This window comes from Zonotrichia leucophrys, chromosome 1 (genome assembly GCF_028769735.1).
Source record: "Zonotrichia leucophrys gambelii isolate GWCS_2022_RI chromosome 1, RI_Zleu_2.0, whole genome shotgun sequence".
NCBI lineage: Eukaryota > Metazoa > Chordata > Aves > Passeriformes > Passerellidae > Zonotrichia > Zonotrichia leucophrys.
Window position 1 is genome coordinate 16648884 of NC_088169.1, and position 24059 is coordinate 16672942.

Consider the following 24059-nt stretch of genomic DNA (forward strand, 5'->3'; position numbering starts at 1 on the left):
CAGAAGAGGAAAGATGTCCAGGATAGCCATTGATTTTTATGGAAAATTTATTCTGAGTTCAGGAACAAAGCATCTTACTGTAGAGAAGACCACAATCTTTTTCAGAGGTTCAGGATGGCTAAACAGGGAATTTCCTAATAAACAAAAATGCAAAACAGGGAGTGGGTGAGAACCAGAGTGGTGGACAGGATACAAAGATGGACTATAAAAGCAGTGTATTAGCACAAAGGTTAGGCCACTCTAAAGTCCAGCTAAGGCAAGTGAAGAAAACCAAGGGTAAAAAGAAAGGGTTCTACAAGTATTCTCTTTAGCAAACAGCTCAGAGGAAATGCATGTCTGGTGCTGAATGGCAGAGACAATTGAATGGCAGATGATATAAAGAAGAGAGTCTCAATGTCTTTTATTCCCAAGTCATAACATGCAAAACCAGTTCCTAACTCCCTAATGCTTGCAAACCAGCATGGCTTGTGAAGGAGAACAGAGGACTGGAGCAACAACAAAGCAACAAGGGCAAATTGGTGCCTCGTCATTAATCTAGTCCAGAAATGCTCTCTAAATAGATATATGTTAATAACTCCCTACTTCAGCTGGCATGAGTTGAAGTGTGGGTTATTCAGTAATCTAGTAATCTGACCTGAGGTTTCTGGGAATGCAGATAATGAGGAGCACAACAAGTGTGGACATGTGTCAGACTGTCCCTTGTCTGCAGAAGAGACAGGCACACAACAAAGTATGTGCAGCATTTGCAACATGTAACTTAACCACAAGTCCCTTCTGTTCTCTCGTGTAGGCGTCTGCACATGCTTAACAAGGCTCCAATTCCTGAATGAAGAAATGCAGACCAAACACAAAATATCCCCTCTACAGAATTCCTGACCTTTCTCACCTTGTAGGCAGAAACATCAACAGAAAAGATGAAAAGAATGAAATTACTTGGAAACCTGCGCTACCCTAAAACTCAAGTGCTTCATTTCACAACTTTGCAAATTTTAAATCATAACAAAAGAACCTAAAAGACACTGAAATATTACATAAAACTTAGGATAAAATGAAAATAAACTCTCCCCCAGTAAATATTACAATGGTCTAAAGACTGATCTTGACATTTCTGTTCTGCAATATATACTACCAGATCTTGAGCTACACTAACTATGAAAAAAAATTTCTGTGAATCAGAAAATAGAGGAGAAAGTATAATACAAAACAAGTAATTATATGCACTGGAGTGTATCATATTGCAGACTCCTTGAAACCAAGATAAAAGCCATGCTGACTCTCTTCATAAGGCAAGGAGATCAAAGGGATTTGAACTGCCTATGTTGAAGAAGAGTAGAGCAAATTTGGTGGATTTCTGCTGGCTACAGCAATACTACTAAAAGCAAGTAAATACCCAAGTATTTCCCAAAGCATCTTTGTTTTCCAAGACAACTGGAGCAGAGGGGTTTGGGATCACACAATTCATTCAGAGTTGATTAGCCATATCCACACTTCATGTGTGTCCCATATTGCCTTTAATTCTTTGGTGGGTCTATGATTATAAACCTAATTTTGGATACCATGACTTCTTTCTTCACCTCACTGGGGATGAAATGATGTGAGGGTTGTGCTGCAACTTACCATGGGAGTATTTTTATAGTACAGTAGTAAGGACAACCACACGTGTTCCATACCAGGAAATACCAAGCCTTACCACAAACAACAGTGGAATTAAAATATCTCAAAAAGGGAGGTCCCAAAGTCCTTCTAAGATGCATTATGTAAGAAAAAAGGTAAAAAGTGACTTATATATATTCCTACATATCACAGACAGAAAAAAAGACATTTTCCTACCTTCATAAGATCAAGCAATACACCACTTAAAATTCCCAAGTATCTTCTCTCTAAAGACTGTGGATGATTGACTGCTGGAAACTGTAAAAAATACACTGTAAATATACTGATCATGAAAAGAAGGCAATGAATGAATACAATATTTAAAAAAATAGAAACTAGTTAATCAAGACATGTAATTAATGGGAAGCCTAAGCACTGAAAAATTTAGTTGTTTATGAAAACTATAAAATATTATAGTGAAACAAATAACTCTAGATGTGTGGTAAGCATCTAGTCAACCAAAGAAAGTATTCTTGATTGTTAGGGCAGCCAAGAAATCATTCTCAAGTGAGAAATAATCAACCTAATGTTTTTTGTGGCACTGTGATTTACAGGAGGTTTAAAATAGATTCAGAACTAACATAAGTAACACATTTATTTTAAAAAAAAGGTTAAAAATAGCTCAAAGATAATTTCAGAGTGCAAATACATTACTACTCATTAATAATACTAAACATTAAACTAAACATTACTAAATAATACAAAACATTAACATAATACTAAACATTAACGAACAATTCCCAAGTATTTTTAGTGAAAAAAGGCAAAAGCTCAAGGATTTGAGTTTCAGGGTTACTGCTGTGGTCATGCTGCTGGCAACACCGTGAGAAGCAGTGCACACTGCTGGGGGCATCCATTAGTTGTACTAGTATTACTTTTCATAAATTACATCTTGTGAACTTTGAAGAAAAATGGAAGAACATTAGTTTGAATGCTTTTATTCCTAAATAGTCTCTATATTTTTCTTTTGACTTTGCTTTATTTTGAAGTGGTTTACTAATAATTGAGAATTTTTTCAAGTCCAAGTTTGCTATATTGATCCTCAACAGTGGCTTAGGTAAAACAAGGCTTCCACACTTCCTCCAATTTTAACATAAATCAAATTGTAAAATGTTTGTGTCTCCCTGTGGAGTGACAATCATAAAGAAGCTTTTATATCTATAATGATCAGGGAAACAGGAAAATGTGCCAAAGCCATGCAAACCACCAGGGGCTTGTCACTGTAATTGTTCACATTCTTCATGTAACTTATTGGTGGAACAAATATTTATAGCCCTACCTTGCCACTCACACTTTTCTGTAAAGTCATGAGCCTATTGGTAGCTTCTGATCCCATATTATTTTACTTCCTTATGTCTTCAACATACCCTGAATGTTTTCCTCCTCAAAAGAATTGAAGAGAAATCACTAAATACTCCCTAAACCTCAGGAGCAAGGAAAACTGTGTTATACACATATGTATGGAAGGTATGAGTAGACAGAAAAGACAAGTTTGCAAATGTCCATTTGGATCCATGCTGGAGTGTTTGAAGAGAATTTTTTAAAATCCTGTTTTAAAATATGGTACTATTCACTTAGGGTAATGTAGAAATTCACAAAGTCTAAGCATATGGACAAAAAATTTCACATCCTGGGCCAGTTTCTATCTTGAGAATATCCAGCACCAAATCCAGCTTGTAAGTAATAAACAGCATACCTACTATCAGCTCTGCACCAGGAAATCTTTCACTATAAGCACTACATTCAGAAAATTGAGCTACATTCAGAAAAAAATGTAGTTTTAAGGCTGTCTTATACGACATTTATATAGGATATTTTTTCCCACAAATTAACTAATGAATATAATATTTCAAACAAATAATTTTTGTAGTTTTTTTTTTATTTAAGCCATTATTCAGACTTTACTTCAATTCTAAAAAGTGCTCTCTGTGAGGAGCCATGTGGCCCTGTCCACATCAGCAGTATCCTGACTTTACAGATGGGACTAAGAAGGCAGGAACAGGTCTGAGGCCAAGCACTAAACCACTGATCCAGGATGAGAACAGGGACTCATAACTTGTGCTAATCACATTAGTCTGTGCTGTCTTCTTGAATTATTGTATTTTAAAGCTACAAAACAAAGATATTTCATCTTAAGACATCACAGAGCATTTATCCAAAAAGATTACACTGCACAATCAGAAATGCTGTAAAATGATGTTGAAGAGGCAGTAATTTATTTTGCTTGCAATTTTTAAAACATTGTTTTCCTGAGAAGGGGTTATAAATTTCTCGTACAAAAACACCATCCAACCCACTGTTTTAAACAGGATGAAATACAAACAGGACCTTGGAAGAAATGCTTGTCTAATAATTTTTTTTAAACCCCCCACTCCTGAGGGGTCTACAAACTTCTACAAAATCTCTTCAGAATTAGTCATTCTTATACCTAAAATAAACACCCTAACACCTTAAGCCAACTCTTATCACTGTTAGCTAAAACAAATTTGTGGCAACTTTGAACATGCTTTAAGAGAACTATGTCCCCATTCCTTCCCTTTCACATTCTCACATTTTCTCTTTATTGGAGTAAAAACTCAAATCTTGAGTCTTTAGCACAGATCAGGTCTCCTAAAACCTTCACATGTCTCCTCATATGATTTACACTACTGATTTGAGAATATTACCAAGATCATAAACTCACCTTTCCAAGCAACATTCATCAATAAAGAAAGGACGACCAAAACTGAATTACAAGGAAACATGAGTACAATCACTGACCAGGTACTGTTAAAAGTAACAGAGCTATTACTTATTTATTGATTTTGGTATTTTGCCATATTGCATATCCTAGCTTGGGTAGAACTTCACACTAGTGAGTCTCTGTCATTGTATTAAATTGGCAAACCCTTGAAGAGAACAATGCTGTCAGTAGGAAGAGCTTTTTTACTCAAGAGACTTACATAAACTCCCGAGGAATGTAAGTCAAAAGGCAGAAAACTCTTCTGCCATGACAGCATCTACAGCTCAGTTTTTCCCAACAAACTAGCTTATAGACAGCAGTCCTGAATTTTCCACATCCTGATCTTACAGTGTAGGGGGATAGAATATAAGTAAATAAAGGTAGTATAGAAAGTAATCTTACCCACTAAAGAATTGCAGCTGGGTTAATTAGTAAAGATTAGGAGCAGGACTGATGTTAACAGGCCACAGCTGTAGCCAATGAGAAGAGTGTTATGAAAGAGTGGATTGGTTGGCTGAGGGGAACTGGAGTCAGTTGGCTGCTGTGGTTCCTTGCTGTGCTTCCTTGTGCTGCCTTGGCAGGACAAGGAAGAGGCAGTGCCTAGAGGAGCTGCCTACAAGAAACATCAAGGAGGTACGATATTCTAGCAATGTGGAACCCTTGCAAAGTAATAACAATACAGAACTCTTGCACTATAATGACAACATTACAGAGCTTTGCCACTAAACTTTCCAGTGCAAACCTAGCTGGGCAATGTTAGATTGGGTATAAGAGGTAAATTGCCTGCCAAAAACATCAAAGAAACGAAACAAAATCTTTAAACAACTTTTAAAAAGAAAACAAATGTACTTACATTACTCACTTCTGGTGTAATCAGAATTTTGCTTTGACTTATGAATGCCTTATAATCTCTACATCCTATACTTACCCAGAAACGTAGGCAGCAGATAACGCACAATGTAAATGTAAAGAACCTTTGCAGCACCTCGCACAAGTAAATAAGAAAAACAAGAAAAAAGAACAAAGCTTTCCCCTACCCGCAAGCCGTGGAAGCGTGGGTTGCTGTAGAAGAGCTTCATCTGCTCGGCTGGCAGCGGGCCCAGCACCTTCTGAATGGTGAAGAGCTGGTCAATCTCACTCTCGCCAGGGAACAGCGGCTGCCCGTCGCTCAGCTCCCCCAGGATGCAGCCTACAGACCACATATCCACAGCCTTGCCATACGGGGCTCTGCCAAGCCAAAAGAAAATGTTTGTCACCCACTGCCACTGCCTTCTCACGAGCTGCTTCAATCCATTGGCCATATTCCCCATGGCACTCCCCCTCACAACACAGAAAAACAAACTTTGTTTTTAAGAAACTACCTCAAAAATCAAGCCCTCTGTTTCTGCCCTAGATTTCCTGATGTATCTATCACTGCTTGAAAAGGCAGGAGATGGATTCTCAAGTGCCCCCAGGGACCTTGTTCTTTTTGAAAAATCTTACATACAAGAATAATCTTCTTGACTACAAAGCGTTCTCCACTCACAGTTAAACTACCACTAACTTCTCTCTAGAGCTCATGCCTGCACTCTGTTCCTGCACTACATCTCTTGTTTGATTGTGCTTAGTAGGTGGATGGGCATCCTGGGTCTGGCCACTGGGAAAACAGACATTATAAGAAATCTTTATTTCAGCATTTATACACAAAAATTTTAATTGGGGAGAAAACAGAGTTCTCCTGAAAACTATTTGATAAAAAAAACAAGTGAGGAAGGAATGAAAGCATCATAAAGTAATTCCTGTTTGCGAGCAAAGCCACAGGCTGGGGTTTGGGGAGAGCTCTTTTTTATAGACCCAAATTCTTGCTTGCTCAATTAATAAAAAAAATTTGTAAACACCCATATTATTCCAATAATGTCTTTCAAATGTTTAAATTTTCAACAAAATGACTGGGGAATGCTTTTCATGTCAAAAAAGGCATATAAATTAAAAATCTGGAACAAAGATTGAACTGAAAACATATTTCACTGAGTCTCTTCTTTTTGAAACTTGTAATCCAGTAACTCAAACTCTGTTTCAAGAGATTTAAGTTACAGCTGGCTTGCTTTCTTCTGGAATAAGACAGCACCAAGAGTTGCAGGTGACAAATCCTATCCTAAATCTGTGTCCTTTGCTCCTTCCTTACATTGCTGATATGATGTTTAGAGACAAACATCCTCAAACTAAAAAAAAATTAGAAAAAATTAGTTTGACTCTTCCCCATTGATTACTCATGATTATTTACTCCACTTGTGGGAGGACACTTGGCCAGAGGAACAGTAAACCCTTAAGGTGAAGGTGAGAAAGCATTTCTAGCTGGACAATAGCCCAAGTGAAACTGCTGCAGGACTCTGTGGCACCTGAGAAGGCTGAAGTAAGGCACCAAAACTTCAAGAACCACTTGCCTTAGAGAATGTGCCATGAGACTCTGTACTCCTCTCACAACAACCATCCCAAAATTGAAAGTTTGCCCCACTGGAAGAGACTGTGACAAAGAACCACCAGAGGCAAAGCAGATCATGTCACAATTCTCAAGTACCAGTACTGCTCGGTGGGGCTCATTATTTGTTTGGGGTTCATAATCCTGCACAGTGGCTCCCTGTGGATTTGCTGAGACTCAGTGCTTGATCCTGCTAGGGTGCTGCTAGTCCAACCCACCCACCAGGTCAGAATGACTCAAAGTAAGGCCCAGCTTTCCTTCTCAGTGCACAAGGCAACACAGGCAAAAGGCAAAACAGTGAGAGTACAGATAAAAATCTTCCCCTTTTATTATGACAAAAACCCAAATACTTCTTTGTTTGCAACTCCTTTAAAACAGTTTTCTCCACTAAAATGGGAAATGGGGAAAAGGTTGCTGCAGGCTGGGGTAGTGTAGAACAGGCTAGGGTTGCAACTGAGGAATGCGCTAAAACTCCTTTGAGGCATGGACCATTACCTTTCCTTGCTCTCAAGAACAAAGGAAGCTGGACTACTAAAAGTTAACAACTTTTCACTATTTAGTCTGTAGTCAAATAAGCAAATCAGAAAACAGCCATTTCTTAAGGCAGCACAAACTGCAGCATTGTTATTTGAAAAGGCAAACTCGAGACTTCTTTTCTGCTGATTGTCAGGATCAGTCTGGTCAGATCACAGCAGACAAAAAAATGCAAGAGTGACATGGCTGGACAAATGAAAATAACTCCTATAGCACAGACAGACCATACCTGAGAAGCACTACAGTCTATGCCTGCACTTATTAGATTCTCCAAAACATGTTTTCATCTAGTAATTTAGAATGCTTTAAAATCTACTGGCTTTTAGCAATATTTTGTCATCAAAGGGTACAGAGTACTCCACTAACAGCAGTTACCTGAGGCTCTCCAAAATGAGTAGATTTTAGATGTTCTGCGAATAATTATGGGGCAATTTCTTTCGTCTCCTGAAATTTAAGTCTTGAATGTTATCACTAAACAGAAACCTCTCCGGGACACATTTTCAAAATTGAAAAAGTAAAACTGTATTTGTTAAACTGAATGTAGTTAATAAACCCGTGAAGACTTCTGAATATTAGATGCTTATACAAATGTGGTAAATGTAAGGAAAGGGGGAATGGGAAAGATGAATGCCTGGCAAATAGAACAGGATTGCCAAGAAACAGGCATCACTTTGCCAGAAAAACTTGGCTTTAAAAACATACACCAGCACAACTGAAACATTAAATACACAAATCCCCTCCCTTTCTCTACAAGCTAATCAAACAGATTTAGTCAACTACAAACAGACATAATTCGTGCTAAATTTCCTCTGCCAACAAAACAGTTTCAGAAAATGCAGGTCAGACTAATACTATGTCTGTCAAGCTTTTCATGTCTTTCCTCCTAAATCCTCATTACTACTAGAGACAGAAAAAATTGTTTGTATCTAAAAAGGTCAAAATTTATGCTATTTTTCCAAGTCTTTTATTTATACTTATAAATGTACATACACACTTCACTGGAAGCTTTACTGTTTTCTCCAAAAAGTGAAAATTTGAGCTTAGAGTTTTGTAATAGCAACTTTAAGATACTATTATGCACATAAGAAAATAATTGCCAACAAATTTGATTAAGATTAGCACAGCTCTAAGAACACTGAGATGACTTTATTGACAGAGTAATTATTACTTCATTATTCACCTGTTCAAAAAATATCTAGCTCAGTGTTAATCAAATGTTCCAACAAAGTCTTGTTTCCCAGGAGCTCTTAACATGGTGCTTAAAGACTCTTAGGAGTGACCAGAAATGTTTTGAGTCATCCTGTGGCTAACAGTTCCTTGTTTTAAGAATATGTATATATAAATACACATGCACTGTATACTGGAATTGTATTCTAGGAGTGCGTTCACATAGTTTAAATTAATGCTCTGTTTAACTTGACTGTAGTGGGAAGATCACATATCACAGATCTCCAATTTTTCCTCTTTCTTTGCCCTTGAATTTGTTCATCTAGTATCTCATGAATCTGTTCATTTAGTATCTCATGATTTTGTTCATTAGTGTCTCATGAATTTGTTCATTTAGTATCTCAAAATCTGTTTTACCTTGTGAGGTAGTAAAATGCTCATTTTACGGATGAATAAAGGAGCAATACTAAATCTTCTGGCTACTCATGTGACTAATACTTCTGCAGTCAATGCAATGCTAACTTCTCAGTGCTTTATTAAAATGATTTATACAGCATCCTTCAATAAATTCTTCCTAACAAGTAAGAAGCTAGCACCTTCCTTTTTGAGTGACTTCAGCAGGGCTGGCAAAGAGTAACTACAAATGAAAATCACAGCACAGAATTATAGAAAGCTTTAGGTTGGAAGGGACCTTTGAAGATCATTCCATTCCAATCCCCCTCACCTGGGCAGGGACACCTTCCACTAGATCAGGATGCTCAGAGCCCCATCCAGCCTGGTCTTGACACTGCCAGGGATGGGGCACCCACAGATTCTCTGGGCAGCCTGTTCAGAGCCTCACCACCTCTGAGCAAAAAAAATTTCTTCCTAATATAGTTCTGACACAAAGGCTGAAGATAACAAGGAATGTTGCATTGTGAAAGCTGTCCTGCCATTGCTATGTGATGTTCCCACAGGCCTGATGGAACATTCCAGGCTAGAGCACTACCATGGAATCCTCTTCTGAAAGAGCTGGGGATGGGGTGCAGGAGCTGAAAGTACATCTTTTATAATTCAGCTTAATGTTTTGATCAGTTAAACACTGCTCAGCTCAAGACAGGTCAATATGTCGATGATTCATACTGACTTACTGGAAATGAACAAAAATTAATGAAAATCTGGAAGCTCTTGAAACCTTGCCTTTAAATCAAACTCAGTTCTCCACAGGCAAAGCTTACAAAAGGTGCTGAAAACCCTTTTAGAATCAGTAGAGGTTTATTATGGCAGTTCTCAAAGTGTACTTACCCAAGCAGGAGTTCAGGTGAGCGGTACCATCTGGTAGCCACATATTCTGTATAGTTAGCATTGCTTCCTTCAGAGAGATTCCGAGCAAAGCCTGTCAGAGAAACAGTGAGAAAGATTGTATCCCATTTTAAAAACAATACCTGTATCACAACTGATTTTGGCAGGAAGAGGTCGTGTTATTTATATAGAAGCAAATTGTTTACAACCCCTGCTGCAGAATGATGTTTCCAACAACTGCTTGTCCACTGAAATGCAAGCTTTTATTGATACAACAGTGAAAGTCAGCATGTCTGTTTTATTGACTCCCTTACTTGTGTGCTATCTCACAAGTCAGTGGGGTTTTGCCATTACTCTGCATGCTATTATGTAATCAAAACAGACTGATAAAAGTTAACTGTCAGTATGCCATGTCAGCTATTGAAATATTACACTAAATCTCACTGAGGTGCTGTTTGCAGAAGAAGATTCACAAATTCAGAAACATTACACATGCATGTGTACTAGACTCTTCTGGTCATTGATCCTAACTAGTACTGTCTTTGATTTTTTAAACTGGTCAAAAAATGACATATTATTCTCATCTAAGGACATTCCCTCCTGGGCTTGGCAAGGAAAATGGTCATCTCCTCAAAACTGCAAATGCAGGAGTCTAGGAAAAACAGCAATACTGTTTATATCTGCACTTGGCTCACTCCACATGTTTTGGCTTCCCAACTGCTTTAGTACCACATTCACAACAAGATCCTTCATGAATTAGGATCAGAAAGAATGTCCAAATTAACATCTTTATCTACATAATTGTGTTAAGAATTAAAAAAAAAATTAAAACATATACTTATTTGCAACTGTACCGAAACTTCCCTACTGTCCTAAGGTGTACAATTATGACCACAGACAAGTGTCTGGAAAATCCATTTGTAGGAATAATTTGAAGTTTTATTTTCATTCTTCTCCATTCATTAAAAGTCTGCCAAGCACCACAATAATGTTACTGAATTTTTAATGTAGAAGTACTCCAGGACAGATATTGGCACAATTTTCAAAAAGTATCAAGTCTTACTGTTTTCAAATAAATTATTAATGATTAGGTGAGACAGAAGACAGACAGACAGATCTCAGCAGCAAGGCTCCACATGTGTCAGCTCCTCACTAAAGCTCAAAATGAGACAAACTTTTGGGACTGAAATGCAGAAGCAGCATTTCCAAGATGCTTTCTTATTGGGATGTGGCAGTAAAACACAGTTCAAAATTCCCTTCAGTGAAATCACTGTAAATCTTTCCATTATTGCATGATCAACGAAGAAATAGTAAGAATTCCAAAGTGGTGCAGAAGAATAAGGCATAACTTTATTTACTGACTCAGTAAGTGCTACTTAAATGCAACACATGTTTTTCTTTATATCTGAGTTCCTCTGCAGAAGCTGCCAAAATTGCCTTTTCCATTCAACTATGTTCTGTAAGGTTGTAATTTAAAAAGTTTTAAAATTGCATTTAGTATTCTGAAAGTGCAAAGCTGAGCATGAAGAAGCCCAATTCCACTCACCCCTGTGGAATACTAATTTACTACAAGATGAAGTAAAAATTTGGATGCAGATTATTAATATTAGACTAGTGACCATAGAAAACAATTTTAAATTTGTTAATGACATAGGTTACAGCTGTTACTTTTTGCAAGATACCTCTCACTTCAAGTGTTAGTAAACTAAAAGATGGGGTGAGTATGATGAGGAATGGATATTTCAAAGCTATTCAAACATAAGAATTCATATCTGTTCCCATAAAGTCCAATGAACATAACTGGTGCTGCTGCAGAAAAGGTGAAATGGATTTTTTTAACTTCTAACATGGGGATTGATTGAATTTTGAAATATTACTATATTTAGAACTGCATAGGCAGCCCCATTTCTGTTTCAAATTACAAGCTATCTGATTAATCTTGGCAGTGGAAAATCTTTCATTCATGTGTTCAAAGAACAGAAGGAAGATAATCAGAAGCTACACCGAAGAAATGGGACAGTCAAAATGTGGGAAACCCAGGCTGAAAGGGGGAGGGGAAGAAAGGAAAAAAGTTGTCACATAATAGAAATAAATATATGTGTTGATGTAACACATGAATCTGGTAGCACATGAGCTCCTGTGCATCAGAACAATCAACAGGTGAAAGTTTCATACTCCTCCTTCCAGGCCAGTCCATCGGAACTTGGTCACAGACAGGAGCTATTATGTCCACAAACAGCTAATGTAGCCTGAAAAATCAACCCCTAACTTTATAGGTCAGGAGCAGCATGATAGATTTGATGTGGCAAGACAGAAAGCAAAGTGATCATCGTGAGCTTCAGTGTCACCTCCTTACTGCTGGGTGATGCCTTTTACAGATTAAATTTGCTCTGACCCCATGACACCATGCAGAGAGATGAAGGACAGAACTAACAGTTCAGGAAAACACATCTTTCTATGGGAACAATTATTTCTGGTTATGGTGGAGTTTGCTTATTTTTCCATCTTCCAAATTGTGCTGAGGTATCCGGAATATAGAAGTAAGAGAAGGAAGCTAGGGAGATTAGATCAACTCTAAACAGCAAGCAGGAACAGATTAGAAGATGAAGATAGGAGATTTGGGTGAGAGTAACTACGAAATCAATAGCATTTGCAAAGGCATCATGCTGCAGAAAGAAAAAAGCAAGATCAGAAATTTCAGGAAAGGACTTTAAACAACTCAGAACATGGTAGGAGAGATGTCAAGGAAAAAGGTGTAAGAAAAAAAAAGGAGGAGGTTGTCACTTTCTTACAGAGTAACAAGGTACATTTAAGATAGATACAAGGTAAAGCATTCTAATCTTAATGACATCTAAGTACTTTAATAGATGCCTAGGAACACTAGGGAACCTCTATTATTCAGAATTTTAAGAATATACTAAGCAAACACCTGTCAAGAATGACACAGACATTCTTAATCCTTTCTTTGAGTAGGTGGAAAAACTAGAGGATTTCTTGAGGTCTTTTCCAGTCCCTTGTTTCATGATTTCTATGCTTACACACCACAGAGAAATTAAGAGGTTGCTAAAACAAGCAATTTTGAAGGCCTGGTGTTGAAAAAGCAAAACACACTAGTCAGAAAATGGAATTATTTCCAACAGTCAGATGTATCTCCTGTAATCAGCACTTTGTACTGTTCTCTTTTTCCACTTCTATTGGCAGAAATGACACCCACACAACATGTGTCCAGGCAAACACAACAACCAATCTCAATTTTATTTAGCACGGTATGTACAGAACACATGGCACAAGGATTATGAAGAATTATCTCATTAAAAATTTATGATCTTTTCTGTTCAAACTGGTTTTGTCCACTGGGCTATTGCAAAGGGATCCATTATCCTTTTCTTTGTATTTGTAATCACATGAGGAATGTGACATTGTACCCGTGTTCCAAAACAGAATCAAGGAAGCTAGTCAGACAGGATATCATAACATGCTACAAGGCAAATCCTTATATCCTAATCTCTGCACGTTCAGGAAACATTTGTGGTTAACACCATTCTGACAAGTACTTTACAGTAATAGCTTAATCTACTAGCAATCATGTCAATTAGTAATAACACTAAAAAATTAAAACTGATTCCATCTTACAAGAGTTCCTCAGAATTTTGCATTCAACTAAACCTGAAAGGCCAATTAAAATTAAAACTAACCCACATGCACATTAAGAACCACAGAAATACCTGTAACAGTTTGCCTGCCTTGATATTATGCTGATCACTCTGAGTACACTGTGACTGCACATCTTTTCCAGCAGCAGAAAGAGAATGTGGCTGGAGCACACAGAAAGCCAACAGACCACAGAGAGCAGCACTGCTGGCAGAAATCACACCACCTCTATCTGTGCAAAAACTGACGTCCAAAACATGAGCATGCCATTTGTCTCTCTTTTTATTTTCCTGCAATTCTGCTGCACAGTGGATGCTGACACAAGTTCCCATGCAGAGATCTGTCAGCTGATGCCATGTGACAACTCTAATGGCATTATCTACAAGCAGGGCCATCCCTCACCCAAAAAAAGGAGGGAGGGAGGGAGGGTGTGGGGTGCACAGCTCCCACAAAGACCCACTCATGCTCCTTACTCCCACTGTGCTGAGGTTAGCCCAGACTGGGTGTGCACTGTGCAGGCACAGCCTGTGCTGGTTGCTCAGCCCTGCACAGGGCATGGGTTAGTCCGTCAGAGGGGTTTGCTCAGGGGTGACACCCTGATAATCAGTGTAAGGGAGGGAGGGCAACCACAGCTGTGCACACAGGAGGCCTGTGGGTGCCAGAAAGGCAAAGGCACCAAGAGCACCACACAGGAGTATCCTGATGTTCTGTCACAGCTGTGCAGTACCTTACACTGCAGAATAAATGGCACTGAATGCATAGAACTTACATGGACTTACATAAATATTCTAAGGTTTTTCCTAGAATGGTTATTGTTTCTGAGTGTTTAAGCAAAAATGCCTTTAGGATTAAAAGAAATAAGCAGCACTGCAAATGACAAACACCTTTCTTGTCTTCCTTAAGAACTACTTTCATTTATTTTGTTAGTGGCTCTTCTTTTCATTCAAAATTGCAGAGGTTTGAAATGACAGCTTTTAAACTATTCTTACTGAAAAGTGCCCTTGAGGAAACACTATGGAATTGGCTTTTATTTACCAAGCCAAACTGTAGGCTTTTCAGAGGGAACAATATTTTATTCTGTGTTTATGTAGCATTTAGAATAAAAATACAGATTGTTGGAACATTCTGCCCTGTTGTCTTCTTGGATTACTCACGTGGGCAAAGTTCACTTTGTACTTGGGGGATGATTCTTCAAAGCCTTACAGCTGACATTAAACAGACATTGGTAGGTCAGAAAACATCAAAGTTAACCCAACATGTACAGCTCTGACTCTGACCTCCAGTCATTCTGTCATTAATCATAGCTGGACATGTGATTCCTTAGTTAAGGTAACAAAAAAATCTATAACTACACACATAACATTCCACAAAAGCCAATGGTTCAAAAAACACATGGAAAGTACAAGTGTACTGTGTCCTTACTAAACAAGTAATAATTATCTTCTTTTTAATACACAGGCCAGATAAACCTATAGTTTTGCCAGCCTTCTGATGAGCTCATCATCTGTGCTCCTCTCAGCTGAGCCTCAGCAACACCAAAAGCAGAAACCTTGGCTAATACAGGAAGGGAGAAATGCAGTGTTTCTATAGACGTTAACACAGGTATTTCACTGTATGCAAATTAGGACCAGAATTCTTTCAAATTAAAATACTAGCCCAAACTTGAAGCAGTAATCAATTTTGACTGCTAGAAGACTTTTAAACAGTACATACTGCAGAACTCTTACAAAATAAGGCAAAACTGCACTGCAATAGATTTTATTTAAAAGGGTAAGTAACAGGTATCTTCCAAACTTACCAAAGTCACACAACTTCAGAACATCATTGTGGCTTATTAAGAGATTCTCTGGCTTGATATCTGAAGTATCAGAGTGGGTGGAAAGAGAAAAAAGCTATTAACTTCTCTCAATTTTGGACTTTGTCAACAAATATTATTTCATTATAACTTATTTAGAGATATTCATGCAATCATAAATGAAGCGTTACAAGAGCAACTGCTAAAACAGCTCCCAGCAATTCAGTTTGTGAACAGGCAGAATTAATTTTCTGCCTTTTGAAGTCTTCTAAAGTGTTTCCCAACAAAATATGGAAAGATAAAATGTGCTTACAGATATTCCTGGGCAGAAAACCAATATCTATCTTTCGTGTTGCAAAATAATAAAAGAAAGGACTGATATTCAACTATCCAGTTAACCAATAAAACATTAAGTATGTTGTGCTCGACATTTTCAGTTATAATGATCATTTGATCACCTCTTGTAATTTCTTTAGGAAAAGTGTCTTGCCCAATTTTAAGCCCTTTTTTCATTCCTCTATCATACATATGGTACATTTTTCAAATTACACTTTAAAAATATTTTCAGAATCATGGTGGTCTTAAATATAAAAAGCACACTATGAGAGGATTTTATCTTATTGAAAATACTAATTAAAATGTTACTCTTGCAAAGTCACAAAGCAAAATATAATTTTACTGAATCAGGATAAAGTACATAAAACTAGATGAAGTAATTCATCAAGATGTGTACCCTAAGTGCTTGAAGCTTAGGGAGAAAGTAAATATACAGAGCTGAAACTCAAGGGAGCTGGGAGGAACTGCCTCAAGAAGTAAAACAAGACTTTAGTTTTAGGTTGTTTTTCTTCTAATATTCTATTATCAGATTCAAAAGTGAAATGACTGATTGCCATGAAACATTTAAAAGAAATCCTTTTTCTTAGACACTGTCTGTTCCTGCAGTTACAGCTTGCTGTCCTTATCACTTCCCAAAGACAGTGGACAGCAAACTTTTTATGTAGATGAATTTCATTTTAAAATTATCTGGAGGCATGCAGCAGATTTAAGACTCAGCCAAATTTACATATTTTTTCTGTTGATAGAAAGCAATTACTTATATTTATGGTAAAAGCAAATTACTTCAAGCTGTAAGATGTTTCCCTCTAGAAAGGGCCTTATTCCATGTGGAGAAGTACACACTTACCTCTATGAACAATATCATTCTTATGGCACCAATGAATTGCTTTAATCAGCTGGTAGATGTAGCTTTTCACTTTTTCTGGTGGAACTCCATTTGGCATTTCTTCTAGCAATTCAAGCATATTCTAAACATTTAAAAGACACATCATTTAAAAAAGCCACACTCTGGCTGCTGGAAGATAACATGCTTTCAGCCTTCTTGAAGCAACATATTTGAGCTAAAGAGCTCAGCTATGGAAAACCAGTAGTTTAACAATTAGGGAGTGAATTTTAATCATAAGTATTCTCCTAGCTGTTTTCATACTGGAGAAAACAGTTGGGAAGACAATAACCCTAAAAGGTGAACCACAAATATGTCATAAGTCCTTAAAAGACTGCCACCAAAGCACTTTCCCTGAAACACTTGAAGAGTCATTGAGTTACAAAAGATTGCTTGAACAGAAATTCCAGATCAGGTGTGTGGTCATTCAAAAAGTTTAGCAAATCAAAGTATTTTGTAAATATTCCACAATGGTTTAACACACTGGTCTCTTCATTAGGTTAATTCTGCCACTTTGACACCATGCAGGGCCACCATGAATCACCAACTGTATCTGCATATGGATGGATGTAAAACAACACAAGCATCTCACTGCAAATGAAGTAATAGATATAAAAATGCCTCACAGGGGCATAAATAGAAACCTAGGGAGTATCCTATAGCTACAGATCAGTTGTAGTGATCTTGGACATCTTGGCACTGCAGCAACTATGGCCAACTATTTCGTGGATATAAATAGGAAAGAAAATAAACTTACTGTTTATACTAGTACATTTTCTCTTTGAAAAAGAACACTTAGATTCCCATTATGTTAACAGTTGTCTCTAATTTTGCACAGTTAGAAGTACAATGAAGTTTGTATGCTGATCTCTGAAATAATAATGGGCAGCAGCAGTCCACTTCAAGAGAGGAAAAAAACTCTTATGTACTGAACACTGAAATAGGAGTATTTTGGCTATACTGCCTTGCACAACTCATTTAATTATGGATTTGAGCATTTGTAGATTTTTCATTAAAAGTAAATTTACCTTGTCTTTAACAAACATTTTCTTTAGCTGTAAAGTAAAATTTTTGAGGTTTCTCTTGAAAGATGTTTTAATGAACAGTAGAGATTTTGATGATATTTGAAAACATTTCTAAGTTTTGCAGTTTGGGAGTAAATATGGGAACATATGTGCTTGAGCATGAATTCTCTTACAAACACACTTCAAATCTGAGGGAAGGAATTTTCTGTTAAGAAACCACATTGATTTTAGTTAGATTCTTGTCCACACAGAAGCCTGTGGATCTGGATAAGTAAGTCAAGAAGTTAGTGTTACAAATACAAAACAAAATAATAGCATCAACACAGGAAGATATAATCCTATATGAAGACATTAACTAAGGGGATGATGAACAAAGGAGATTAGACTAAATGTGAATTTAAGTAATCTGGATTTCAGTATTGCAGAGTTAACATACCCTGAAGGACACATAGGGCTCATTACCAGTTAAACAAAAGATTAGTCTATTCTACCACATTTTATTTAATTATTTCTACTTTTTCCTCATCCAAAGAATTCAGAAACATCCTGGTCTTCAAAGAAACTATGGGTGACAATACTTAAGATACCTGAAAATAAGAAATGTTTATTTATTTCAAAGTTTAACTGAAAAGAAAGGTGAACATTAATACAGAAATGACATTATGTACAAACCAGACATGGTGCCTATCTTTATTACAAAATTCTTTTATTCTGATGTAAATAATGGTAGATATTGCAGCCTGGTGTTTTTACTGATCTTAACCACTTTTTTAATATATACCCCTTATCAGATCAATTAAATATCTTTCATTTATGCTGCTCTTTCAACCCACTTCTCCAGATAGTTTAGTCAAGTCAACTACAACAGAAAATTAAATATATGTTCTAAATTGGTACATGATCAAAGACATTTCATGTGTCTGGAACAATTACAATGAACATGGATGAAACAAGTTAAGCTTTGAATGTTAGATCCAAGTAAGATCCACCACATTAGAAATTGCTGATCTGCTGGTAGAAACCAAAACAGATTTCTGCCAAATTGTGGGCTAATATAGGTCATCTCACATTATGTAGTTAAGTTATACTACAAACTAAGTTGTCAACTTGATGTAAAAGAGACACCATTTTAGGGTGAGAAATTTTTAGATGAGAGAAAATTGACTGCAGAGGACTAGCACTCAGCTAGACCTCAACACCACACTGGCAGGAAATTAAATGAAAATTTCAGTCAAAAAAACAGTAACTCATGAAGGCTATAGACATATTTAAACCTGCATTTTCTTTCACTCTGTATCTGAATACATTTTCTTTCACTGTGTATCTGAATACCACCCAAGTGTTTCTCTGAAGAATGCCAAATAGTTAGAATTCAGAGGGAAGGTCTACCTTCATCAGGAAGGATGCAAAAATGACAAAAGACCAATCTGTTCTAGGTTGTTTCTCCCTGGAAACAGATCAGGATGCTTGGCAGTAGTAGGCCAATCTAAGGAAATTTTGGAATAGTTTCAAAATGAGGTCAGGATTGGAGTTAATGACAGTGGTCTTTGCCAAATCCCTCTAAGCAACTATTGATAGTGGCCTTGTTACAGAAATACACAAACAAATCCTATTTTTAACAGGGAAGGGTGGAGAAAGTTGAAAGAGATTCCAAGGTCAAAAGTCGATGATCTTGTTTTGAAAGACTACGTCAAGACTCATTACACAGCATAACAGGACAGTTATCCAGCTTTACAATTAAACTGGATTAAAGAGTTCAGATGGAAATTTTTCTTCAAATCATATGTATTCCAGTCTGCATAATTTTTAACATGTTGGCATTTACAAATGGAAGAATTTTTTAAAATAAATGCCAAGACGTGACATAAGAACACCAGTAATCAGTGTTGCCATCTCACAACATATTGTAATTAAGTTTCTGCTGCTTCTCTTTAGAGATTAGGATAACTTAATTTTTTTCTTAAAAAAGGCAATTTTAAAGACTTTTTTAGTAAGCTGATAATATAACGGTGGCAAGGATACGACAAACTCAACTCACTTTTTCCACATATTCAAACACTAAGTATAATTTTCCTCTTCTTCTGAAGGCTTCCTTCAGCTCCACAATGTTCTCCTGTTTCAAAGTGCGAAGCATTTTAAGCTCTCGTAAAGTGGTTTCTTTGACTTCTTCATTTTCTAGAGTGTGAAGAAAAAGTGACAGAGTAAGCTGATTAAAAAACAAAACAAACCCTCCAAGTAAAAAGCGTTATAAAGATTCATTTTGAACCACTGATTAAATTCGCTGGTTTTAGACACTACTGAAAAAAAAAAAAAAAGATTATTTTCCAGTGTGGACTCTCTGTTTGCATACTTCTGCATTGGAAGAGAGGTAAATAATGACTGTGCTTATTACACAACCCTCACAGATTTCTCATCACTACCATAAAGGTTTTCTGTGGCAGAGAAAGCCATAAGAAACAAACTGTTTGCATTTCTATCTTTTTTTATTATGAAGGGAAGTAATATGCTTCAAAAAAACATTCATGCGTGTGCACATGCTATACCCCACAAATACAAAACACACACATTAACCACTGGGAAGGTTGTCCTCAGCAGAAACATGGGAATGCAAACTTCGTCTTTGACCAATACCAAATGAATGCAGTTGATTCTGAAATAATTTTATTTTCCAAAAGCCATGAAAAAATTATAAGACTGAAGATCTTTAAGTTCTGTAGGTTCCCCACGCGGCTGTCAAAGGAAATTCAGCAATGCCAGACCAGTGTAGCAGCCACAGGAGGCAGCAGAGTAAGTATTGATGCAACAAAGTCCTGAATCTAATTCAAAGGAATCAAGAAATCTACCTGCTTCATTAATTAAATTAAATTTTAATTTAACTGATTTGACAATTTAATTGTTTGAAAGGTGTTCAAGAAAGGAGGAGTGCTTCACTAATGCTTCATACACTGCTTATCATTAAGGGGCTCTGAACTAAATAGGTTCTAAAGGATACCAGCAATTATATGTTAAGCAAACCTGACTATTAGGTTTTATTTTTCATTTAGTAAAATGAAATCCATTAATTCAGTAAATTTGCTCATGCACATAGAAACAGTATACTGAATCACTTAGGACTGTTATCTACAACAGAGAGTTACTAAATGGGAAATGCTTGTTTTGAATAAATTCAAAACTAAATCACATTTACAGGTTGTGTACCACAAAGACAGTAAGAGGAAGAAGAAACAAGAAATTGTTTTCCCAAGGCAAAAGTCCAGAAGATATTTGCAGGGGAGAGCCAATAACACTGGTCAGGCAAATGCACTAATCATCATCAGAAGATAGAGGGGGAAAATAAAAAATTGAAGTGCAGCAGGAGGGAAAAGGAAAACAAAATACTATAATCACAAATGTTTTGATTAAAAAATATATAATTTAGAGCAATCTAAATCTTTTCATTTTAAAACTGAGTGCTTGATGTTGGCTTGCATCAGCCTGATTGCATAATCTCATCTATAAAAAAGACAGTCACTTTCCAGCACATTTAGTATTCATATGTCAAACAACGGCAAAAATTCAGTGAAACAAAAATGTCAATAGAAACAATTACAGTATATTCAAACTTCTAATGAACTACCATATTAACAAGACAGATGTGAAATGGGCTGAATCAAATCCATCAAAAGAACTTCTGTCATATTTCCAGAAACTCGTAAACAACTAGCTACAAATCTGAAAAGCAGTCATCAGTCATGTAAACTGATATTATGTAATACCCTTGGAAAGCCAGACCTAATGGCAATGCTGTATTTTTTGTTTTCATTTTTTGGTAGACAAGCTAATACAATAATCCTGTTTAGGGCTTAATACTGAGATTTACCTCCTAGGATCTGTACTGAATAGCCACAGCAATTCCAAAAAGCAATTCAGAGATACTCTTGTGACCTGGTAAAGAGGGTCACCACAGTTAAACTATCTTTTACATTCTTGACAGGGATTTAAAACAGATTTCTGAACAGCAGAGCTAAAACATTTATCAAATACACTCTTCAAGTGTCTGGGAAAATGACCTGCCAAGCAGAGATTGCACTGTGCAAAACAAGATGCAAATCAGACTTTGCTGTGTCTGACTGAAAAATATAGCCCTTGTAACCAGTACTACCTTCGTGGCCACCAGCAATTCTGCAAGATGGCAAAACCAGAAAGTTTCCTAAAATAAAGTGTCTGCTGTTTCTTTAAACACCATTGCTAATTTTTGGCTGAAGCCTTAGTACACAGCAAACCACAGCAGCATCACTTCACACCAGGATCATCCTCTCACACCTCACACTTCTGTTTGTGCAGGTCTCTGGGGCTCAGGGCTGACTTTTGATGCACACAAGGCACACAGCTGCTCTCATGGCTGATTGCCAGTGCTGCCTATGGATATGGATATGGTGATTCCCTGATCCCAAGTGTGGGTCAGAGAACCAGCCTTGTCTTGTACAGTCCTTTGGGTTTGTTACTGTTGGGTGAGGAATGTGTGTGTGGAGCACTCAGAGTAATTTCTGTGTGTCCTGCCTTCCCTCTTTGCCAGCAACACTAACCCTTGCAGAAATTGGCTCTCCCTCCCTCTCAGCAAACTCAGCAATGCTGCAGAGTACTCAGGGTCTGCAGTGAAGGGGCAAAGAGCAAGTTCCTGAGGAGACTGAAGCCCACTGAAGTGAGGACAGAGCTGCTGCCTCACACCCAGCTCCCTCCATGGATCCCTGAGAGCTCCCAGATTCATCTTCCTGTGACTGAACTTCCCAACAACTTCTTTCAGTCTCCTCCATTTGCAACTTCAAGTTGCCCTGACATTTAGAACCCCTCTCACAGATGAAGGGTGATAAAGCCTAAGGACTCTGCAAGTCACTATTACAAGAGGACTTTTCACATTTTCAGGTCACATCCAATCTCCAAATGGTGCATCTTACTACCATGTACAACACCACAGTCTCATCCATATTAAGACAGATGTGTCAAATGCAGTTATCTAATTAAAGTGTATAATGCAGTCCCTAGGAAGGTATGAAAGATTAAGTGCCTTGAATATTTACAGAGTTAATAAATGATTATCTTTTAAAAATCATATCTTGTTATATGAGACCTGTCATTTTAACTAAATAGATATTAACAATGTAGTTATTGACATTAAAGATCATGCAGCAGAAAAGATTACCTTCACTGTCTTTGAATTTCTTGATAGCCACAATTTCATGTGTCTCCTGCAAAATAAAAGCAAAGAAATGCAAATGAGCAAGATTTTTTTGTGCATTTTCTCTTGCCTTTTTTTCCCCTGAGCATCAGAGGAAGAAAAAAAGAAGCATCCAAAAGGAATTTCACAATGCAAAAATATTAATTGAAAATCTGGGAAATACCTCAGTGATCAGGCCAAGTGCAATACAAACCCACACACAGCACATATGTCACAATTAGGATCCCCAGGACAAAAGCAATAGAGTTAAATGCCAAAAGTTCACATTTACACACCTTGTAATATATAACACAGAAATATTCAGAATTGTTTTTCCTGTGACTTTTGTTTTTTAGTTATTCTGAAGCTCTAGCAATCTTTCATCTAACCACAGTATGAGTATGGGTGCTTATCTTTATGAGGTGAACTGAAAATACTGTACCAGTATAAGACTTATAGTCAGACCTGTGATTTTGGCTGCCAAAAGTTTTTGGGCTTCAAAGTTCAAACATCCACACAAAATACAGTATTAGAAAAGTAACTTCTCTGTGCCTCCTTTTAAAAATTTGTCGTCTTAAAGGAAACCTGTCCAAAATGGGCATCAGTAATTGCCTGTGGCAGTGTTCAACCATGCTTACTGAACAGTCATAAGGGATAACTTCCTGATGTCCACCTGCCTTTGCATTCCTCTAGCACTCTCTACTCACTAATACATTTTTCTGTTTAAGATCCTCTCTTGTGTGAGCAGGAATGCATTTAGCACATGGACAAAAGGCAGCCTAGTTCAGGTCTGTTCATATAATGATGCAGACACTGAACTTCAGCAGCAGGACATGGAAGAAACATTAAAAGTGGAGGAAACACTAAAGTCACAGGGTAAGGGCTTGTGAGCAGACAGGCAGGAGGCTACCTGAGTACTTGATGAGCTAGATCTACCTTGCACACCTTTACCAAACATCACAGTTTAAAAAAACAAAACAAAACAGCAATATCCCACTATTAATAGCATCCAAAGGCCAGATTGGAGGACAACAATAAAAATGAAGCCATTACAGAATACCTGAACACATGTGCATAACCAGTTATTGAGTAACACAAACATTTACCCCATTTTTCATTTCAAATAATTCTAACACATGAACCTGTAAAATACCCGATCCCAATTAAAATAAAAGCACATGGAAAGAATGGTCTGAAATAAACTGAAAGACTGATTTTACTAATTATATTTCTACTACTGAGTTATAGTATTGTTATATTTACTAATTCTAGTTCTAGCAAGAGTAGTAATAGTTACTAGAACTATGAAGGGACATTAAGAGGGTGAGTAAATTTAGTTTATTTGACTTCTGGTATCTAC

At 37.1% G+C, this 24059-nt stretch overlaps 1 protein-coding gene across 3 annotated transcripts in view; it reads right to left on the minus strand.

The window, feature by feature from the left end:
• The window catches only part of CDKL5 (cyclin dependent kinase like 5), a 130665-nt gene that overhangs the window by 32524 nt on the left and 74082 nt on the right, over positions 1-24059 (minus strand). For all 3 annotated transcript variants that reach the window (XM_064707793.1, XM_064707773.1, XM_064707784.1), the window contains exons 4-10: positions 22685-22730; positions 19544-19680; positions 16445-16565; positions 15265-15324; positions 9819-9909; positions 5413-5602; positions 1831-1911 (exon numbers count right to left, since the gene is read on the minus strand). In XM_064707793.1, coding sequence (XP_064563863.1) covers positions 1831-1911; positions 5413-5602; positions 9819-9909; positions 15265-15324; positions 16445-16565; positions 19544-19680; positions 22685-22730 — 726 coding nt within the window. The remainder of the gene's footprint in view (positions 1-1830; positions 1912-5412; positions 5603-9818; positions 9910-15264; positions 15325-16444; positions 16566-19543; positions 19681-22684; positions 22731-24059) is intronic.